The 12,019-nt window shown below is 36.7% G+C and overlaps 1 protein-coding gene across 3 annotated transcripts; it reads left to right on the plus strand.

The window, feature by feature from the left end:
- Positions 1 to 3,089: 3,089 nt before the first annotated feature.
- Positions 3,090 to 10,998, plus strand: LOC137015070 (snaclec coagulation factor IX/factor X-binding protein subunit B-like). Of its 3 annotated transcripts, XM_067379746.1 has the most exons (8): positions 3,093 to 3,166; positions 4,320 to 4,429; positions 5,279 to 5,360; positions 5,726 to 5,764; positions 6,971 to 7,050; positions 7,233 to 7,370; positions 7,830 to 7,938; positions 10,862 to 10,998. In XM_067379746.1, the coding sequence occupies exons 3-8, from the start codon at positions 5,303 to 5,305 to the stop codon at positions 10,918 to 10,920; spliced, it is 483 nt and encodes a 160-aa protein (XP_067235847.1). In that variant the 5' UTR covers positions 3,093 to 3,166; positions 4,320 to 4,429; positions 5,279 to 5,302; the 3' UTR covers positions 10,921 to 10,998. The 3 variants fall into 3 exon arrangements, with proteins under 3 accessions (XP_067235856.1, XP_067235847.1, XP_067235838.1); XM_067379755.1 differs by lacking the exon at positions 4,320 to 4,429 and having other exon boundaries at positions 3,090 to 3,166; XM_067379737.1 differs by lacking the exon at positions 3,093 to 3,166 and having other exon boundaries at positions 4,204 to 4,429.
- Positions 10,999 to 12,019: the final 1,021 nt, after the last annotated feature.

Below are 12,019 nucleotides of genomic sequence, written 5' to 3' on the forward strand. Positions count from 1 at the left end.
TTTCATGAAAATGACAAATATTACCCAGAATGCATTCTTTTCTATGGTATTTTACTGTTTTAATGGAAAATTGTATGTTACGGTCAGAAATTGTCTTTTTTTTTTTTTTTACAGCAGTTTAAAAGTGAATATGAAAATCTAAAAATTTCATATAAGTTACTCACTAATCTATTGCTTGAAGTCTAGTTAAGCAATTAGCAATGACGTGATAGATAACTATGTTAACGACTGATGTCATCTGGAGTTGCACATGCATAAATGTGTGACTGCATGTCTGTAGGCTATGTAATGAATTGTACAGGTATTTAATCAATTTATGGGTGAATTATATGAATATAATAAATCATAAAGCTTTATGATTAATTATGATACATATATTGACCCAGGAGGGAATTATGCAGATATATTGTGAATTAACTACAACGAATTATAATTAATTACATATATGATCAGTTCTAGTTTAATAGTTATTATAGAGAAACTATCCAAGTTTGTCCACCAAACTGTTAATTTCTTTACAGACTATCATACAAGGAATGTTATTCTCTGGCCACGAAAATAAATTCCTATTATAGTATCAAAGCGTAAAGCAGTGCCGGATCGAATGTAAAATTGACTGAGTGAGCAGCAGAACAATCAAGCATGAATATAATGTATTTAATATATAAAATTGATAATACAAAGGTCATACGGCTAAATAGACACAAGTACTACACATATATATATATAGAAAATAAAAGTAAAGTCAAGAAAACAGAGGTGATCAAAACAGTGGCAAATTACAAACAGTTAAACCTTTGAGAGCCAGCAAGGAAACAGTACACAAATCTTAAAGAAGTTAATACTTGCATATATGTTCAGGTCAAAGGTGTCAAAAATGTCAAAGGTTTGGCGACAGAAAACTTGTGCAACGAGGAGACGCGCGTCGTAGTGTTTTGAGGATGCATCCTTGGGACCGTCCGCCAATAATACGAGTGTAATTTTTGGTGGGCAAAACCTTCCTTTGTCTTGTCTTGCGGCTCGATTTGCATAATTTAGGATGTATCAGATCAAGTGTATCTTGTGTATCTGTTAAATATTCTCTTATTTCTTGGGCTTCACTTTCTGACTTTCTCTGTGTCTTGGGATTTTTCCATTGTGCAGCTCATGTGCCTACCTAGACAAAACAACAAGTAGTAGTCCTTGGACACACTGACACTCTCACACGTAACCAGAAGTTGAAGACACACACACATTTACGCACATACATTTCTTATTTGTATTATATTTTGTGAAATGCCATACATGGTAAGGTTTACATGGTAAGTCGTAGGATTGGATGCTCAAGCCATCCTGGAGATTGTTGTTTAACCTATGTCTATAAATATGACCCTTCTTCCTGAATAAATCTGAGAATGCTTTGTACCACACTTGATCTGTGTCTGCTTGGTCATTCTCGCGAGATCTCGCGCTGCTCACTGGAATTACAAATATTCTACCTATTACTGAGATTTTGATCTAACAGTATCTATAGTTTTTTCCTTTCATGTGTGGTATCATTTTAATTGTCTCAGAGCGATTGGTAAAATGGTCTCAATTTCACAGCAGTCACTGGTATTATGAGGAAGATTAAGGAGAATTCTGTCCTCCTTTTGGGTGGTGTCTCTTCATGATATCTGATAACCCACTCCTCTCCCCCAAACAGGTGTTGGTGAAATAAATATTTACAATCTTTTTGTTCTGGTCTGGGTATTTAAGGGAAAGTGGGATGTCATGTGGGTCTTGTGGGATCTTCTGTAGCCAGAAACCCCCATGCAGTGAAGGGTGAATGTCTTAAAAACACGAATCCAGCACTGTGTGTATATGCACTTCTTACTCTTAGAGTCATCTATGAGCAACTGATGTTATGTATGATTTCTGAATTGGCTTCTAATTGGTTATTTGTGTAATTGGCATGATACATTTTTACCTGACAAATAAATGTTACATTTCGAAAATAAATAAATATTCTGGACTCTCCTGAATTCATTATGACCAGTAGATGACTTGACTCAGCATGAGATGAGCAAAAGTTGTGAAAGTTAGGCTCCTGAATTTAATGTTTTGTAACCAAGAACAGAGCTTATCGAGAAGATACACGGGGTGAAGAAAACATGTTGAAATCACCAACCGAGATGAGATAGATGAAGACTACAGTGAAGAAGAGCAAGAGTGCTAGAAGAAGACAGAACATGGGTAAAAAAAAAATAATAACCCAACAAATTTTAGAGAGTTGACTGCATGTCATGTTTGAAATTGGTTCAAGCCACATTTACCTTCAGATCTTTATTTGTTAAAGAGGCTGTCCATGTCCTGATCAATGGCTTGTTTAGTGTGACTCAAACTGAATGAAGTCTGTGTGTTTAATGCATGAATCTGGAGTAAAAGATTCACACTTGCATGATCAGAATCAGCTCTCTAACTTGTTTTCTGCTGATATCAACTGAGAATCAACATCCCAAACGGGACCGGCGTGGGTGGGAGTATGATCCGTGGTCTGTATCAGATTTACTAACAGCTTTCACCAGCGCAAAACTTTCCAGTTTTTGGGAATTGCATTCTCATGCTAATTTACCCTGTTTAGTATATCTGGCCCTATAGCTGATTAATGAAGTAAGTAAAATGTGAATTTCTAATCAGGTAATAAATCCTTAACAACATGTACTAATAGTGTACATTAATGTGTTAATGGGTCAAAGACATGTATTTCAGCTTCCAGCTCATTATTAAGTAATTTATCATTGTGGTTATGATTATGGTTGATATTCCTACTAATATTACTTATTACTTAACAATTAGTTAATAGTCATATGCCTCAACAAGTAAAATCATTACACAATGATACTTTTGGAAATCATTAGATAATGATTAAAACAGACAACTGAAAGATGAAATACATGGCTTTGAACAATTGTGGTAATTACTTCTGTGGTGTTTTTTCTGAGAGTCATGTGATTTAGAGACATCTCAGTAACATGCAGATCCTTTCTGATTGGCTGACACGCACCTTACGTAACATGAGTACACTTATTTAAGCCCACAATATAGTGGAAAAATAATACATCAAGAGTTCAAGAAAACAAGACACATCTCTGATATACTATCCAGCAGAAACACTCAGTTTGCTGTTCGGAGCATATTTCCTGAGGTTTGACTTTTCTACATTTACATTTATTTCACTTTTAGCCGACTAAAACCCATTTAGTCATTTTTGATTCATGGGGCATTCTGGGAATGTTAGTTCTGTTGGAACATTCCCAGAACAGAGCTTAGTTTTTAGTTTTCATTTTGTATTGTTTTTATAGTTTTTAGTTTTTATTTATTTTTATTTGGTTATTCAGAATGTAGATTATGTTTTATGTTGTTCAGTGAATTAATGATGCTAAAATGCTCAATGCAGAAGCGCTTAACATGTTTAATGCATTCAACAGTAGCTAATGTTGGAGGATACACCTCATCGATGATCAAGCAGAACATGATTAATTCATTTTGAAAAGTGATTATTTTTGGAAGACTTTTATTTTTGACGGGTGTTGAGGCTGTTGCTCGTAGAAGTGTGTGTTGAGTCGTGTTCGAGAAGGTTAAAGGATGTAATCACTGTTTTTGTGAACTTTGACCAATGTTTCACAGTTTAAGAGTTTGTTTTTCTTCATATCGTTTATTCCCGTGGATTGCATTAGCTGCTGGAGTGAAGCAGTAACACCATAACTGTCATTGGATATAAAGTACAAATCTGCGTGATTAGAGACAATTGAAAATATTTCTTACATTTTTTACAGACTTTTTTACTTCTTATGTTTTGATTGAGAAGCAGTTATGGATTAATTAGATGCACAGATTGCAATAATCTTGGCCGATTGAGATGTTTTTTTGTAAGTGTGACCTGCCAGTGCTGATTTTTGCCAATTCAGATTTTCTGTCTAAGAACTATTATTGACAGCATAACACAAATCTACTTTTCTTCAATGCTAAATTTAACTTTCATGAAATGTTATTAAACATTACAATGTTCTACAGTATGTGTGTTGTAAATCTGTTAATCATTCAGACGAGGGAACATTGTGCACACGGTTTAGTGAATGATCATGTGCGGGGCTCCATACGTTATTGCCTGTGTGAATGTATTCAATGTTATTGTATGAATGTCATCAGTGTTGGTCAGTGCAGTGAATCAATGCCATTGAAACTGGTAATAATACAGCTCAGCTGACCCTTGTGAAGTGGAGATGAAAGTTAAAATAATCAACACCTTGTTTCATTACATCTATCTTTGAATGAACGCTTTGATGATTTGCTCAAAGACAGTCCCAATGTAACTGCACTGAGTGAGTCTCTCTAGATCACACAAAGGCAAGCATTGCTGATACTGGAGAAATATCATCAGAAAGCCTCTCGTCGAGTGAGATTCAAGGTTTGGAACTAACATAACAATAGCCTAATGAGCTTATTGTCAGGTTTATGTTCTGTTATGTGGACCCTTATTTTGACACTCTTTTCTGTTTACTTCATTTCCTGTTTCAATGCTCTGTTTAGTTTTGTTTCTTGCCCGCTGACCACATCGTAACACTTATTATATAGTAATAAATAATAAAATGCAGATAATATCATATCACGCTATTGAGCCACTCAAAATTAGCGCAAGGGTCGAGTTCTCGTTGGCCTGATTGTGTTCAGCTGTTCCTCATGTGCTCTGCTCCCGTTATATCATGCTTCCTTCCCTCTTGTCTTTGCTGGTTTGTTGAGTTCATTGTGTGTCAACAGTACAACCTTTTCTATTTTCAAATAAAAATTTAAAATCTTTTTTTTTTTTAATTTCTTACAAAGTGTGCGAACAGGATTATTTCACTTCAGAATTAAAATTTCCTGATAATTTACTCACCCCATGTCATCCAAGATGTTCATGTCCTTCTTTCTTCAGTTGAAAAGAAATGATAGTTTTTGAGGAAAACATTCCAGGATTTTTCTCCATATAGTGGACTTGAAGGTCAAATTACAGTTTAAATGCAGTTTCAAAGAGCTCTACATGATCCCAGATGAGGAATAAGGGTCTTATCTAGAGAAACCATTGTTCATTTCCTAAAAAAAACAAAACAAATCTGCTCTTTAACCATAAATGCTCATCTTGCACTGGCTCTGTGATCCACCAAGTACAAACTATATAAAAACATTGTTTGTACACATTGATCTACTGGTTGTTGTCACAAAAATACAAATCTTTGTAATAATTATTTGTGTATAATTGTGTTTTAAATCTATGCAGAGTTCCAGTGTTCTCTGAGAAACGATGGCGTTGTGGACTGTCTATCTGTCTCTCGGTCTTCTGGTCACTTTGAATGCTTCAGGTAAAACTATTATTCCACGTCTCACATCAGAACTGTTATTTTAACATGAATTGAAGCACATCTGGGACTCTGTAATGACTGATCAGAAGCAGGAATGATCTAATACAGTATGTGCACCTGAGTAATTTTAATTCTAATTATTATTTAATTATTTAATTATTATGATAATATTAAGATAACAAAACAAAAATAATTATATCATAACATCACCTAAAGTTGTTGATTCTTATGAATGATATTATATTATTAATTTTGACAATAATATACAACACCAGTAATAATTTGCAGTATATATGTATTAGTAGTTGTATTAGCACTACTGCTAGCAGTTTTGTTTTAAAAATGTGTATTTCTTTCTTTTTAAGTGGAAACGCGTCCTGTTGAAAAGAATAAAGATTGTAACTGTAAGTCTTCTCTTGACTTCTTCTCTTGTCAGTGTGTATGTCTAGTACAGTACAAAAGTCCAAAACTTGTTCTCCACCTTAACAAGTGTGTGTAACACCTGATGGTCATGTTCTCCAGCATGCTTTAAAATGTTTTAAAGAGTATATTGGAAACTATTTTAAATCCTTTGTTTATTTAAGGTGCACTATGTAACTTTTTTTGTTCAAAATAAACAAAATTTAAATAATGAGTCAATACATCATCAATCCTTCTTACAAAACATGATTCACTGATTCACTATGGTAAGTCTATTATAAGTGTTCATATTTTAAACATGTCAGAACAGTTTTCTGACATACATCACTCACCTGTGCGTGTCTCGTCACATCCGTAAATAGAGAAAAGTTGCTCCGGCTGCTTTGACGCGTGTCTGGTGTGGGAGTGGCACAGAAAGAGAAAGAGAACGCCACAGAGCTCGTAATAAAACAAGAACCAACATTAGCTTGGCTTTAGGAGATGATGAGAACTGATGTATCTGAAATGTTGTAAAAGTGACACAGTGATTAAGGAATTTGGTCCCACTTTATATTAAGTGACCTTAACTACTATGTACTTACATTTAAATTAATCATTTGATACAATGCACTTATTGGGTACATACATGTTTTTACATTGTACTTATACTTTAAAACACCTGCATGTAATTACATCTGTAAATAATTTCTGTAATTACATTTATAATTACACTGTTGACCCATCCCTTACACCTTACCCCTACCCTTAAACCTACCCATACCACCAAAGCTTTCCCTAACCATACCCGTATCCACATCAATAGCAGAAAACGTGTTTTGCAATTCAATATAAACCCAATAAGTATATTGTACTTATTTTTTGATGTAGGTACATAGTAGTTAAGGCCACTTAATATTGTGGGACCAGGAATTTTTGAGGTATTTAATTCCAGGACCAGATAGACTGCTCTCTGTATATGTAGCTCTCTAACAGAGTTCACTGTACAGCATCTTTTGTGAAGCGTCGTCTTCATCTCCACAGTCATGTGAAGCCAAAGCACAACTGAAACAGTGTTGCATGTCATTTTGTTTTTTAACCGGTAAAGGGCCAAAAGTTACATAGTGTACCTTTAAATGAAAGTTATTCATTTAATTACATGAAAGGTCATTAAAAGTAACAAGATAATAACAAACAAAACTGCCATTTAACAGCCTGTGAGACAGGATGGTCTGCCTATGGATGCAGATGCTTCAAGTTTTATAATGAGCCTACAAGATGGGATTTTGCCGAGGTATGATGCATTCAGCTTCTGATATGACATTAAAATCATAAGAATATTCTTGGATTAACTCTGTAAACATCTGTGACACCTGTCAGTTATCAGAGGAAAGTCATTTCAATTTGTCCCAGATTTTGGATTATTAATTTAAAATAACATGTTCTTTGTGTTTGCTCATGTCTCCGCCTCTACAGTATGACTGTTTGTACAAATATAAAGGGAACCTTGCTTCTGTACACAGCCATGAGGAGTACATTTTCATAAAGAACCTGATTAGACGCACAACTCATGCATCAACACCTGCCTGGATCGGACTCCATAAAATTTATCGTGTATGCAATTTTTTTTTTTTCATCATACTTTCTGTGCTTCTGGCCATTTACCATTACATTAAATCTCATTTAATACATAATACATATTAAAACATAGATGTGTTTTTGTCCTGTATTTTTGGTCCTCAGAACAGTTAGTTTAGTGCATTGGCAGCCATGAGAGGCACCGCTCACCATGATGATGTCATACTCCAGTGTTTGTATCGTGAAACTCGATGTGAAATAGTGTGGCTGATAGAGATAACTGAGTGATTTAACACTTTCTTACATAGTTTTACATATTCTTTACTGATACCCTTTCTGTGAAATAATTTCTGTCCATTTCTGTTTAGATTTCTGACATGTTTAAAGTGGGGTTAGGGTTCATGAGGAATCATCTTTTAGATAAATAAAGATAAAACGAAGCCATGTAAAGCTGTGGACATAAACACAATGCTGTTTTTTCTCTTCTGTTCACAGTGGGGACATTGGTACTGGACTGATGGAACCAAATTGAACTATCAAATATGGTCACCTGGACAACCCACTTACCGTCAAGATGAGTACTGCATTGAGATGAACTCTGTCCGTAAGTAATTTCTGTTAATCCTCATGAAATAACATGATAAATGATCCATCAATCTGAATTGTGTTAGACCATTCATCAGAAGATTAGCAGATACTGCTTCATGTCATACTGTAAATCCAGAAGCTAGAAAATAACTTTTTCATCACAGTTAAAAATCTTTTGTGAACATTCATCATGGAAACATTGTTGCTGATTGTTTTCTAGACATCAAATACTAATATTTCTGTGTCTACCATACTAACTAAACATTATTTAGTTCCCTTTCGAAAGGGAACTTCAACTCTGCGTTGAACATGCAATGGGGAACGTCCACGTGACTCGGTGTTTCGAAAGCCAACTATCAAAAACTCCAATCATATTGGCCTGCGACAGCCTATGACGTCATATGGTGTGACCCGGAAGTATAAAAGGTGCACCTAGGGAAGCAGTCAGTATCTCATCATCTTTTCGGGCTGTTTGTGTCTGCCACTATCATGTTTCTTTTTCTACAAGAAATAAGGTATCCAATCATGTCTGAGGGCAAAGGTAAGCACTTTAGGAAGTGTGCTGATCCGTGTCCAAGATTCTTGACTCCGGAAGACACACACAACCTATGCATTCACTGTCTGGGGGAAGAACATGCACTGACAGTGCTTGAGAGTGCTGTCTGTGTAAACTGTGAGCGTTTCCCTATGAAAACGCCTGGTTCCTATCTGGCCCCCTTCTCGAGGGAAGGGGCGTCGACATCTGTGCATGTGTGGCCCTGCTCGTGCTGAGGCAGAGCGGCGGCTGCACTCATGGGGCTCGCAGATGGAGCTGCGGGGAAGTTTCGCTGATGTGGAGGGATTGCGCCCGCACGGGTATGTGTCGTTGCTGCCTATTAACGAGACGTTCGTGAACTATCTCATCACAGGCAGTGCACCGTCACTAAAAGCTCTGGTCCTGCCGTCAAGACCCCTTAAGATGACATCTCGTCTAAACGGCAGGGCGTACCCTGCTGCGGTCAGTCGCAAAAGCGGCGGGATACGAGGAAGAGGAAGCAAGATCTGAGGGAGGTGATTGAATACCGGCATCAGAATAATCCACGCCGGTGATCAATCTCCTCTCTGGCAAGGGTACAGTACATCTACCCTCGCCCCTCTTACTTGGCCTTCCCGGGAATTTTTATCATGCCACAAAATGGCTGCCGTTTAGTCTTTTTTAAGCTTCTCAGCTATTTTCAGTATAGCTTGAGTTGGCACTCACTGCTTCAGTTAATGTGTGTCGGCGGCTTTAATCGGCCGCCTGACATTACTGCTTGTGAACATCACTTCCTTTCTCTTCCCATGGGATTTGGAAGTGAATAACAGGCTTTATTAGGCTGTTTGGTGCCTGTTGTTAGTTATAGGCTCGTAGCTTAGCGGCTAGGCTAGAGCTAGGTTATTGTGTTATTTGTTAATAACCCTATATATATATATATATATTACCCATGTTTGGATATATATTACTAGCTTTGGCCTCCTCCTGAGGGAGTTGTTAGGCTGTATGCCCATTATCCCCTTGACTTTGTAGGTGCAATAGTAGAGTTAAATGGATACTCCACCGTTTTTTCATATTAAACTATGTTATTCCCTTAACTAAGACGAGTTGATACATACCTCTCTCGTCTCAGTGCGTGCACTAAATCGCTCTGTCTTGCGGCGAAACTTTGTTAGCACTTAGCTTAGCCCAGTTCATTCAATAGGGGCCAAGCAGAGAAGCTACCAAACACCTCCATGTTTTCCCTATTTAAATACAGTTACTCGAGTAGTGTAACTCGACCTAGGACGGTGACACAAAACAAAACGTTGCGCTTTTCTAAGCGTGTAAAGTGGATAACTATATTGTATGGCGGAATACCATAGCAAGTGCTCGGGAGCACTTTGACTTGGCGCAGTAATATCTACACTCGTGAAAAGTCCTCTCACCGGCCCCCGCTCCCTCTCCTGTAAAAGTCACGTTGGTTCTATTGACGGAAATGAGAGGGAGGAGGAGAGGAGCGGGGGCCGGTGAGAGGACTTTTCACGAGTGAAGATATTACTGCGCCAAGTCAAAGTGCTCCCGAGCACTTGCTATGGTATACCGCCATACAATATAGTTATCCATTTTACACGCTTAGAAAAGCGCAACGTTTTGTTTTGTGTCACCGTCCTAGGTCGAGTTACACTACTCGAGTAACTGTATTTAAATAGGGAAAACGTGGAGGTGTTTGGTAGCTTCTCTGCTTGGCACCTATTGAATGAACTGGGCTAAGCTAAGTGCTAACAAAGTTTCGCCGCAAGACAGAGCGATTTAGTGCACGCACTGAGACAAGAGAGGTATGTATCAACTCGTCTTAGTTAAGGGAATAACATAGTTTAATATGAAAAAACGGTGGAGTATCCCTTTAACAGCTAGGTTGTAAACTGTCTTATACTCCCTGATACTGTTATCTCAGGTGGTAGGCCCTTATCTTTGCGCAGATAAGTTATGCAGTTGTCCGAGGCCTTACTTTCTAGAACTTTATGCTTTGAGAAAATATGTTTTTCCTCTAAGCCACTTGTTGCTTTTTATCAAGTTTGAGTTGACGTTGCTACCATTTAGCTCTGTCCTCTATGGCTTAGTGCAGATTTGAGAATCTGTATGGAGAAATGATTTTGCGGAACAGTCCCTCAAAGATGATGGATACTGACTGCTTCCCTAGGTGTGCATTTTATACTTCCGGGTCGCGCCATATGATGTCATAGGCTGTTGCCGGCCAATAGGATTGGAGTTTTTGATAGTTGGCTTTCAAATCACCGAGTCAGGTGGACGTTCCCCATTGCGTGTTCAACGCAGAGTCTCGTTCCCTGCTTCTCAGGGAACTATGGTTACATACGTAACCTGAGACGTTTTTTCATAATACACAAATGATAAAAACAGCTATATTTTTTCTGTCTTTCAACAGATGGCAACTGGAAAGAAGTGAAATGTGATGAAAAGAAGCCCTATGTGTGTGTGAAATGAACCAGCATGTGAAGAATCAATGTAGAAGAAACAAGCTACTTTGATTCATTGACTTTCCATTAGAAATGTTTAATGGAGGCTAATAAATGTGTTAAAAAGATTAAATATGTTTGTTTAATTTTTATTTTTATTTATTTATTTGTGAATGATACGTTACTTACTAAGTTACACCTGTTAAACATCATTTTATAATTATTACTCTACGGTCTCTCTCTTTTCTGTAACGTAAAGGGAGTCCACTGGAGGCGAGCGTAGTTTTGAACTCAAGTGCAGTTTTATTAAAGTGATCCAAAATACCAAACATAAACATGAACAAAAACAAAGAATTGACTTGACTTGACAATAAATACTAACAATCACCAAACAGTAGGTTATGTAAAACAAAGCTAGACAAGGTAACAGTGAAACATGAGGGCCATTTATGACAAGAAATGTAATAATAAACACATCCGACAGATTTTTCAGAAAAGAGACCAAATTCGCCCTAGAGGCAGATCTCATTGGGCTGCCCTAATTGACAATATGGACTGGAGAAAAGCATGGTTGTTAGCCTATTAATATTTTATTCCTAATAAGACTAAAGAAGTCCACTTTAAAATACTGCATAAGACATTGGTATTTAAACAATATCAAAATATGTTGATATTCTTATTACTCGCTCATTTTGTGGTCATGAAGATGAAACATTGATACATTTATTCTATTTTTGAATTAGTTCAAAAGTTTTGGTCAAACTTTTACTCCCATTTAAATAAAACCCCCATTAATACACAATCTTTTAATTTGAAAGATATTATTTGTTATTACACTTACTCCAACAAATCTAAAGAATATATTTTCTTTTTTTCCCCTTTTTTTAATTTGTTTGCCAATTTTTTTATCCATTAACAGAAATTTATGAGCTCACTTCCTACTCCTAGACAAATCTTAAATCTTTTAGGTTAACTAGTAATACAAAATGTGATTCCTAAAACAATATGAACGATTCTTTTGTCGTGGCTCTGATGTTCAAGTTTAACCAGCTTTCTCATGTATTGATTGATATTTTTTACTTTCTGATTAGCTCTCTTAGTATTGTTTTCCCATAAAACGTATGGTA

Source organism: Chanodichthys erythropterus, chromosome 3 (genome assembly GCF_024489055.1).
Source record: "Chanodichthys erythropterus isolate Z2021 chromosome 3, ASM2448905v1, whole genome shotgun sequence".
NCBI classification, from domain to species: Eukaryota; Metazoa; Chordata; class Actinopteri; order Cypriniformes; family Xenocyprididae; genus Chanodichthys; species Chanodichthys erythropterus.

Excerpts from the sequence above, each read along its gene's own strand:
- LOC137015070 (XM_067379755.1), top strand. The coding sequence starts at position 5,303 with ATGGCGTTGTGGACTGTCTATCTGTCTCTCGGTCTTCTGGTCACTTTG. Across the intron at positions 7,051-7,232 it reads CAAGATGGGATTTTGCCGAG|TATGACTGTTTGTACAAATA; the intron begins GTATGATGCATT and ends CCGCCTCTACAG. Across the intron at positions 7,371-7,829 it reads GACTCCATAAAATTTATCGT|TGGGGACATTGGTACTGGAC; the intron begins GTATGCAATTTT and ends TTCTGTTCACAG.